Source organism: Hyla sarda, chromosome 3, assembly GCF_029499605.1.
Source record: "Hyla sarda isolate aHylSar1 chromosome 3, aHylSar1.hap1, whole genome shotgun sequence".
Lineage (NCBI taxonomy): Eukaryota > Metazoa > Chordata > Amphibia > Anura > Hylidae > Hyla > Hyla sarda.
This window is the reverse complement of record NC_079191.1, coordinates 83,917,121-83,927,200: the sequence shown is the minus strand read 5'-3', so window position 1 is coordinate 83,927,200 and position 10,080 is coordinate 83,917,121. Positions and strand designations below refer to the sequence as shown.

At 48.2% G+C, this 10,080-nt stretch overlaps 1 protein-coding gene across 1 annotated transcript in view; it reads left to right on the top strand.

Annotated features, from left to right (window-relative positions):
- Nucleotides 1–305: 305 nt before the first annotated feature.
- The window catches only part of RNF7 (ring finger protein 7), a 15,588-nt gene continuing 5,813 nt past the window's right edge, over nucleotides 306–10,080 (top strand). Inside the window, exon 1 of the mRNA XM_056564467.1 lies at nucleotides 306–439. Coding sequence (XP_056420442.1) covers nucleotides 307–439 — 133 coding nt within the window. The 5' untranslated portion in view covers nucleotide 306. The remainder of the gene's footprint in view (nucleotides 440–10,080) is intronic.

The following is a 10,080-nucleotide window of genomic DNA, read 5'->3' as shown; positions in this document are numbered from 1 at the left end:
TTGCAACATCTGGAGGTCCGCAGTTTGGACACCACTGCTATACAGTATTGTAGCTTCAGTTCTTAAAACGCGCTCCCCCTGCCGGTGACTAACTGTAATGACTCCCCTCGGTGTCACTGCAGGTGACGTAAGCAGCGCTCGCCCTCTTGGACCTTTAAAAGGCAACCCTACACGCTTCTGGTTCCTGATTGGTCGCTGTCGCCGTTCAGGGTTCCGGTTCTGGCCATAACTCGTCGCTGATTGGTCATCACCCCGTAACCTCGCCCTCTTATTGGGCAGACCGGATACCTCCTTTTTTTTACCGGTATGGCTGATCGGCGGGCGGAGCGATCCCGTCCGTGTGTAAAGATGTTTTCTCTAAAGAAATGGAACGCGGTGGCGATGTGGAGTTGGGACGTGGAGTGTGACACGTGCGCCATCTGCAGGGTGCAGGTCATGGGTGAGGAGGATGAGCGGAGCGGGGGTACAGGGCGGGGGGCACAGTGGGCCCTGCAGTGGTGGGCGGACTGATCGTCTGGGGCTACTTATGGATGATGCGACAAATGTGCGACAATCCTCGCTGCTGACATGTATGACTGCGTTACATTGTGTCACGTGACAGTACATTGTGTACTCCTCTATGCTGGGCATGGGTTGGCACCGGTCACCTTACTGCCTGCCATTGCTTTCCATGGAGGATGACTGTAATGCCAGTCTATGATGCCCATCAGTGCCCCTACTTCATACACCACCACTCATGCCAGTGATAAGCAGGTGGTACAACATCCCTGGTGCATCCTACCCCTGAGCCAACATGAGGTGCCAGCTGCCAATAGTGTGATCAGTCAGGATATAGTCAGTGGTGTATCTGTAGGGATTGTGTATATAGCAAATGACCCTGCAGGAGAATGTGAGGGGCATCATAGGACTGGAGAATAGTTATGGCTGCGATGTATCAAGAAAAGTACTGTTCATACCAGTGTGCCTCCAGCTGTTGCAAAACAATTCCCAGACAAACTTTAGCGAACTGATTAGGAAACACTGGTGTATTGTGTTGGTGGGTACTTTATATATCCTGAGGAGGAGTTCTGGTTGGATTGGATCTTGTTGGTGGGTACTGTATATCCTGAGGAGGAGTTCTGGTTGGATTGGATCTTGTTGGTGGGTACTGTATATATCCTGAGGAGGAGTTCTGGTTGGATTGGATCTTGTTGGTGGGTACTGTATATATCCTGAGGAGGAGTTCTGGTTGGATTGGATCTTGTTGGTGGGTACTGTATATCCTGAGGAGGAGTTCTGGCTGGATTGGATCTTGTTGGTGGGTACTGTATATCCTGAGGAGGAGTTCTGGCTGGATTGGACCTTGTTGGTGGGTACTGTATATCCTGAGGAGGAGTTCTGGCTGGATTGGACCTTGTTGGTGGGTACTGTATATCCTGAGGAGGAGTTCTGGTTGGATTGGACCTTGTTGGTAGGTACTGTATATATCCTGAGGAGGAGTTCTGGTTGGATTGGATCTTGTTGGTGGGTACTGTATATATCCTGAGGAGGAGTTCTGGCTGGATTGGACCTTGTTGGTGGGTACTGTATATCCTGAGGAGGAGTTCTGGTTGGATTGGATCTTGTTGGTGAGTACTGTATATACTGAGGAGTTCTGGTTGGATTGGATCTTGTTGGTGGGTACTGTATATCCTGAGGAGGAGTTCTGGCTGGATTGGATCTTGTTGGTGGGTACTGTATATCCTGAGGAGGAGTTCTGGCTGGATTGGACCTTGTTGGTGGGTACTGTATATCCTGAGGAGGAGTTCTGGTTGGATTGGATCATGTTGGTGGGTACTGTGTATATCCTGAGGAGGAGTTCTGGTTGGATTGGACCTTGTTGGTGGGTACTGTATATACTGAGGAGTTCTGGTTGGATAGGACCTTGTTGGTGGGTACTGTATATCCTGAGGAGGAGTTCTGGTTGGATTGGATCTTGTTGGTGAGTACTGTATATACTGAGGAGTTCTGGTTGGATTGGATCTTGTTGGTGGGTACTGTATATCCTGAGGAGGAGTTCTGGCTGGATTGGATCTTGTTGGTGGGTACTGTATATCCTGAGGAGGAGTTCTGGCTGGATTGGACCTTGTTGGTGGGTACTGTATATCCTGAGGAGGAGTTCTGGCTGGATTGGACCTTGTTGGTGGGTACTGTATATCCTGAGGAGGAGTTCTGGTTGGATTGGACCTTGTTGGTAGGTACTGTATATATCCTGAGGAGGAGTTCTGGTTGGATTGGATCTTGTTGGTGGGTACTGTATATATCCTGAGGAGGAGTTCTGGCTGGATTGGACCTTGTTGGTGGGTACTGTATATCCTGAGGAGGAGTTCTGGTTGGATTGGACCTTGTTGGTGGGTACTGTATATACTGAGGAGGAGTTCTGGTTGGATTGGATCTTGTTGATGGGTACTGTATATCCTGAGGAGGAGTTCTGGCTGGATTGGACCTTGTTGGTGGGTACTGTATATCCTGAGGAGGAGTTCTGGTTGGATTGGATCTTGTTGGTGGGTACTGTATATACTGAGGAGTTCTGGTTGGATTGGATCTTGTTGGTGGGTACTGTATATCCTGAGGAGGAGTTCTGGCTGGATTGGATCTTGTTGCTGGGTACTGTATATCCTGAGGAGGAGTTCTGGTTGGATTGGATCATGTTGGTGGGTACTGTGTATATCCTGAGGAGGAGTTCTGGTTGGATTGGATCATGTTGGTGGGTACTGTGTATATCCTGAGGAGTTCTGGTTGGATTGGACCTTGTTGGTGGGTACTGTATATCCTGAGGAGGAGTTCTGGTTGGATTGGATCTTGTTGGTGAGTACTGTATATACTGAGGAGTTCTGGTTGGATTGGATCTTGTTGGTGGGTACTGTATATCCTGAGGAGGAGTTCTGGTTGGATTGGATCTTGTTGGTGGGTACTGTATATATCCTGAGAAGGAGTTCTGGCTGGATTGGACCTTGTTGGTGGGTACTGTATATCCTGAGGAGGAGTTCTGGTTGGATTGGATCTTGTTGCTGGGTACTGTATATCCTGAGGAGGAGTTCTGGTTGGATTGGATCATGTTGGTGGGTAGTGTGTATATCCTGAGGAGTTCTGGTTGGATTGGACCTTGTTGGTGGGTACTGTATATCCTGAGGAGGAGTTCTGATTGGATTGGATCTTGTTGGTGAGTACTGTATATACTGAGGAGTTCTGGTTGGATTGGATCTTGTTGGTGGGTACTGTATATCCTGAGGAGGAGTTCTGGTTGGATTGGATCTTGTTGATGGGTACTGTATATCCTGAGGAGGAGTTCTGGCTGGATTGGACCTTGTTGGTGGGTACTGTATATCCTGAGGAGGAGTTCTGGTTGGATTGGATCTTGTTGGTGGGTACTGTATATACTGAGGAGTTCTGGTTGGATTGGATCTTGTTGGTGGGTACTGTATATCCTGAGGAGGAGTTCTGGCTGGATTGGACCTTGTTGGTGGGTACTGTATATCCTGAGGAGGAGTTCTGGTTGGTGGGTACTGTATATCCTGAGGAGGAGTTCTGGTTGGATTGGATCTTGTTGGTGGGTACTGTATATCCTGAGGAGGAGTTCTGGTTGGATTGGATCATGTTGGTGGGTACTGTGTATATCCTGAGGAGGAGTTCTGGTTGGATTGGACCTTGTTGGTGGGTACTGTATATCCTGAGGAGGAGTTCTGGTTGGATTGGATCATGTTTGTGGGTACTGTGTATATCCTGAGGAGGAGTTCTGGTTGGATTCGATCTTGTTGGTGGGTACTGTATATCCTGAGGAGGAGTTCTGGTTGGATTGGATCTTGTTGGTGGGTACTGTATATATTCTGAAGAGGAGTTCTGGTTGGATTGGATCTTGTTGGTGGGTACTGTATATATCCTGAGAAGGAGTTCTGGTTGGATTGGACCTTGTTGGTGGGTACTGTATATCCTGAGGAGGAGTTCTGGCTGGATTGGACCTTGTTGGTGGGTACTGTATATACTGAGGAGTTCTGGTTGGATTGGACCTTGTTGGTGGGTACTGTATATCCTGAGGAGGAGTTCTGGCTGGATTGGATCTTGTTGGTGGGTACTGTATATACTGAGGAGTTCTGGTTGGATTGGCCCTTGTTGGTGGGTATTGTATATCCTGAGGAGGAGTTCTGGTTGGTGGGTACTGTATATCCTGAGGAGGAGTTCTGGTTGGATTGGATCTTGTTGGTGGGTACTGTATATCCTGAGGAGGAGTTCTGGTTGGATTGGATCTTGTTGGTGGGTACTGTGTATATCCTGAGGAGGAGTTCTGGTTGGATTGGATCATGTTGGTGGGTACTGTGTATATCCTGAGGAGGAGTTCTGGTTGGATTGGACCTTGTTGGTGGGTACTGTGTATCCTGAGGAGGAGTTCTGGTTGGATTGGATCTTGTTGGTGGGTACTGTATATATCCTGAGGAGGAGTTCTGGTTGGATTGGACCTTGTTGGTGGGTATTGTATATCCTGAGGAGGAGTTCTGGTTGGATTGGACCTTTGTTGGTGGGTACTGTATATACTGAGGAGGAGTTCTGGTTGGATTGGACCTTGTTGGTGGGTACTGTATATCCTGAGGAGGAGTTCTGGTTGGATTGGATCTTGTTGGTGGGTACTGTATATATCCTGAGGAGGAGTTCTGGTTGGATTGGATCTTGTTGGTGGGTACTGTATATATCCTGAGGAGGAGTTCTGGTTGGATTGGATCTTGTTGGTGGGTACTGTATATCCTGAGGAGGAGTTCTGGCTGGATTGGATCTTGTTGGTGGGTACTGTATATCCTGAGGAGGAGTTCTGGCTGGATTGGACCTTGTTGGTGGGTACTGTATATCCTGAGGAGGAGTTCTGGCTGGATTGGACCTTGTTGGTGGGTACTGTATATCCTGAGGAGGAGTTCTGGTTGGATTGGACCTTGTTGGTAGGTACTGTATATATCCTGAGGAGGAGTTCTGGTTGGATTGGATCTTGTTGGTGGGTACTGTATATATCCTGAGGAGGAGTTCTGGCTGGATTGGACCTTGTTGGTGGGTACTGTATATCCTGAGGAGGAGTTCTGGTTGGATTGGATCTTGTTGGTGAGTACTGTATATACTGAGGAGTTCTGGTTGGATTGGATCTTGTTGGTGGGTACTGTATATCCTGAGGAGGAGTTCTGGCTGGATTGGATCTTGTTGGTGGGTACTGTATATCCTGAGGAGGAGTTCTGGCTGGATTGGACCTTGTTGGTGGGTACTGTATATCCTGAGGAGGAGTTCTGGTTGGATTGGATCATGTTGGTGGGTACTGTGTATATCCTGAGGAGGAGTTCTGGTTGGATTGGACCTTGTTGGTGGGTACTGTATATACTGAGGAGTTCTGGTTGGATAGGACCTTGTTGGTGGGTACTGTATATCCTGAGGAGGAGTTCTGGTTGGATTGGATCTTGTTGGTGAGTACTGTATATACTGAGGAGTTCTGGTTGGATTGGATCTTGTTGGTGGGTACTGTATATCCTGAGGAGGAGTTCTGGCTGGATTGGATCTTGTTGGTGGGTACTGTATATCCTGAGGAGGAGTTCTGGCTGGATTGGACCTTGTTGGTGGGTACTGTATATCCTGAGGAGGAGTTCTGGCTGGATTGGACCTTGTTGGTGGGTACTGTATATCCTGAGGAGGAGTTCTGGTTGGATTGGACCTTGTTGGTAGGTACTGTATATATCCTGAGGAGGAGTTCTGGTTGGATTGGATCTTGTTGGTGGGTACTGTATATATCCTGAGGAGGAGTTCTGGCTGGATTGGACCTTGTTGGTGGGTACTGTATATCCTGAGGAGGAGTTCTGGTTGGATTGGACCTTGTTGGTGGGTACTGTATATACTGAGGAGGAGTTCTGGTTGGATTGGATCTTGTTGATGGGTACTGTATATCCTGAGGAGGAGTTCTGGCTGGATTGGACCTTGTTGGTGGGTACTGTATATCCTGAGGAGGAGTTCTGGTTGGATTGGATCTTGTTGGTGGGTACTGTATATACTGAGGAGTTCTGGTTGGATTGGATCTTGTTGGTGGGTACTGTATATCCTGAGGAGGAGTTCTGGCTGGATTGGATCTTGTTGCTGGGTACTGTATATCCTGAGGAGGAGTTCTGGTTGGATTGGATCATGTTGGTGGGTACTGTGTATATCCTGAGGAGGAGTTCTGGTTGGATTGGATCATGTTGGTGGGTACTGTGTATATCCTGAGGAGTTCTGGTTGGATTGGACCTTGTTGGTGGGTACTGTATATCCTGAGGAGGAGTTCTGGTTGGATTGGATCTTGTTGGTGAGTACTGTATATACTGAGGAGTTCTGGTTGGATTGGATCTTGTTGGTGGGTACTGTATATCCTGAGGAGGAGTTCTGGTTGGATTGGATCTTGTTGGTGGGTACTGTATATATCCTGAGAAGGAGTTCTGGCTGGATTGGACCTTGTTGGTGGGTACTGTATATCCTGAGGAGGAGTTCTGGTTGGATTGGATCTTGTTGCTGGGTACTGTATATCCTGAGGAGGAGTTCTGGTTGGATTGGATCATGTTGGTGGGTAGTGTGTATATCCTGAGGAGTTCTGGTTGGATTGGACCTTGTTGGTGGGTACTGTATATCCTGAGGAGGAGTTCTGATTGGATTGGATCTTGTTGGTGAGTACTGTATATACTGAGGAGTTCTGGTTGGATTGGATCTTGTTGGTGGGTACTGTATATCCTGAGGAGGAGTTCTGGTTGGATTGGATCTTGTTGATGGGTACTGTATATCCTGAGGAGGAGTTCTGGCTGGATTGGACCTTGTTGGTGGGTACTGTATATCCTGAGGAGGAGTTCTGGTTGGATTGGATCTTGTTGGTGGGTACTGTATATACTGAGGAGTTCTGGTTGGATTGGATCTTGTTGGTGGGTACTGTATATCCTGAGGAGGAGTTCTGGCTGGATTGGACCTTGTTGGTGGGTACTGTATATCCTGAGGAGGAGTTCTGGTTGGTGGGTACTGTATATCCTGAGGAGGAGTTCTGGTTGGATTGGATCTTGTTGGTGGGTACTGTATATCCTGAGGAGGAGTTCTGGTTGGATTGGATCATGTTGGTGGGTACTGTGTATATCCTGAGGAGGAGTTCTGGTTGGATTGGACCTTGTTGGTGGGTACTGTATATCCTGAGGAGGAGTTCTGGTTGGATTGGATCATGTTTGTGGGTACTGTGTATATCCTGAGGAGGAGTTCTGGTTGGATTCGATCTTGTTGGTGGGTACTGTATATCCTGAGGAGGAGTTCTGGTTGGATTGGATCTTGTTGGTGGGTACTGTATATATTCTGAAGAGGAGTTCTGGTTGGATTGGATCTTGTTGGTGGGTACTGTATATATCCTGAGAAGGAGTTCTGGTTGGATTGGACCTTGTTGGTGGGTACTGTATATCCTGAGGAGGAGTTCTGGCTGGATTGGACCTTGTTGGTGGGTACTGTATATACTGAGGAGTTCTGGTTGGATTGGACCTTGTTGGTGGGTACTGTATATCCTGAGGAGGAGTTCTGGCTGGATTGGATCTTGTTGGTGGGTACTGTATATACTGAGGAGTTCTGGTTGGATTGGCCCTTGTTGGTGGGTATTGTATATCCTGAGGAGGAGTTCTGGTTGGTGGGTACTGTATATCCTGAGGAGGAGTTCTGGTTGGATTGGATCTTGTTGGTGGGTACTGTATATCCTGAGGAGGAGTTCTGGTTGGATTGGATCTTGTTGGTGGGTACTGTGTATATCCTGAGGAGGAGTTCTGGTTGGATTGGATCATGTTGGTGGGTACTGTGTATATCCTGAGGAGGAGTTCTGGTTGGATTGGACCTTGTTGGTGGGTACTGTGTATCCTGAGGAGGAGTTCTGGTTGGATTGGATCTTGTTGGTGGGTACTGTATATATCCTGAGGAGGAGTTCTGGTTGGATTGGACCTTGTTGGTGGGTATTGTATATCCTGAGGAGGAGTTCTGGTTGGATTGGACCTTTGTTGGTGGGTACTGTATATACTGAGGAGGAGTTCTGGTTGGATTGGACCTTGTTGGTGGGTACTGTATATATCCTGAGGAGGAGTTCTGGTTGGATTGGACCTTGTTGGTAGGTACTGTATATATCCTGAGGAGGAGTTCTGGTTGGATTGGACCTTGTTGGTAGGTACTGTATATCTTGCCATCGTGCAGACATGTGAAGTCATTGGTGGACAGGTGTAGGGTGGAGTATGCTTTACACCACAGGACATTTAGTGTACACAACTTGCATTGAGGTAGTTTTTTGGGCACCTCTTAGCGCCACCTCTTTTTCAAGCATTGGAGGTGGTATGACATCGCGGACATTGCCATGTGACAGACATGCTGTAGACTTAGGACAATGGAAGGTTTCTCCAGCTCTCCGATAAAATCTTGTAGGATTTATTCAAAATTCCATTAAAAACTTGAGAAAGAAAAAAGATACAAACAATTTTTAAATCTTCTTTTATTTATTTATTTATTTTTTCTTATCAAGTTTAATGGAATTTTAAATAACTCATACAGGATTTTATCGGAGAGCTGGAGAATCCTTCCTTAACCCAATTGCTCTGTGCCTCCAATCCACCTCTCCACTTGGGACTACTCACTACTATTGTCCAGGATCTGGTGAGCGGATTGTGATGTTTTTTTAGGATGCTGTAGACCTAACCTTACAGGTAGCGTCACCACTTATAAGAACTGCACAATACACAGTGATCTGATATGGGGCACTGCAGCTCCAAAGGTTATGTATTATTCCAGTGGAAAGTAACACAACTGCCCCATACAGCACATGACTCTAGTCGAGGACTGTCTGCAGGACTGTTGTTTCCATGAAAAATACTGGAAACTAGTAAGGTGAATGGATGTATCTGGGGTTTATTGTGGCTACATGAAAACTGATCTGACAAGGCTTTCATGACTTTGTTTTACGCAGAAGCAATGATGCTAGTGTGAACATGGATTAAAGCATTACTATCTAGCATGGTGTTCTGTTGAGCCTGAACACTAGTACCGTATATACTTGAGTATAAGCCGAGGCCCCTAATTTTACCCCAAAATCCCAGGAAAAGTTATTGATTCGAGTATAAGCCTAGGGTGGGAAATACATCATCCCCCCTGTCATCATCCAGACCCCCGTCATTAACACCCTCATCATCATCATCACCCTCGTCATCATCCCCCTTCATCATCCCACACCCCCTTCATCATCCCCTTGTCATCATCCCACACCCCCCTTCATCATCCCCTTGTCATAATCCCCCCCCCCCCTTCATCATCCCCTTGTGATCTTCACCACCCCCCTTAATCATCCCCTTGTCATAATCCCCCCCCCCCCTTCGTCATCCCCTTGTGATCTTCACCACCCCCCTTCATCATCATCACCACATGTCATCAGCCCCCTTCATCATCACCGCTTGTCAATGTCTGATACAGTGGTCTTCAACCTGCGGACCTCCAGAGGTTTCAAAACTACAACTCCCAGCAAGCCGGGCAGCCATCGGAGGTCCGCAGGTTGAAGACCACTGCGGCCTTCGACATCATCCAGCCCCCCCCTCACCCCCCTTTAGTTCTGTACTCCCCTCCGCTCGGCGGGACGTTAGGGTGCGCTGGTCCAGTGCTGCAGGACTGTCCGGTGAGGAGGTCGTCCGGTGGGATAGTGCTTCCGGGCTGTCCATCTTCACCGGGGGGCCTCTTCTCCGCGCTTCGGGCCCAGAATAGAGGCGTTGCCTTGACGACGATGCAGAGGGACGTTGGTAATGAACGTACCTCTGCGTCGTCGTCAAGGCAACGTGACTATTCCGGGGCCGGGCCCGAAGCGCAGAGAAGAGGCCCCCCGGTGAAGATAGCAGCCCGGAACCACTATCCCACCGGACGACCTCCTCACCGGACAGTCCTGCAGCACCGGACCAGCGCACCCTAACGTCCTGCCGAGCGGAGGTGAATACAGAACTAAAGGGGGGGAGAGGGGGTCCGGATGATGTCGAAGGCTGCAGTGGTCTTCAACCTGCGGACCTCCAGAGGTTTCAAAACTACAACTCC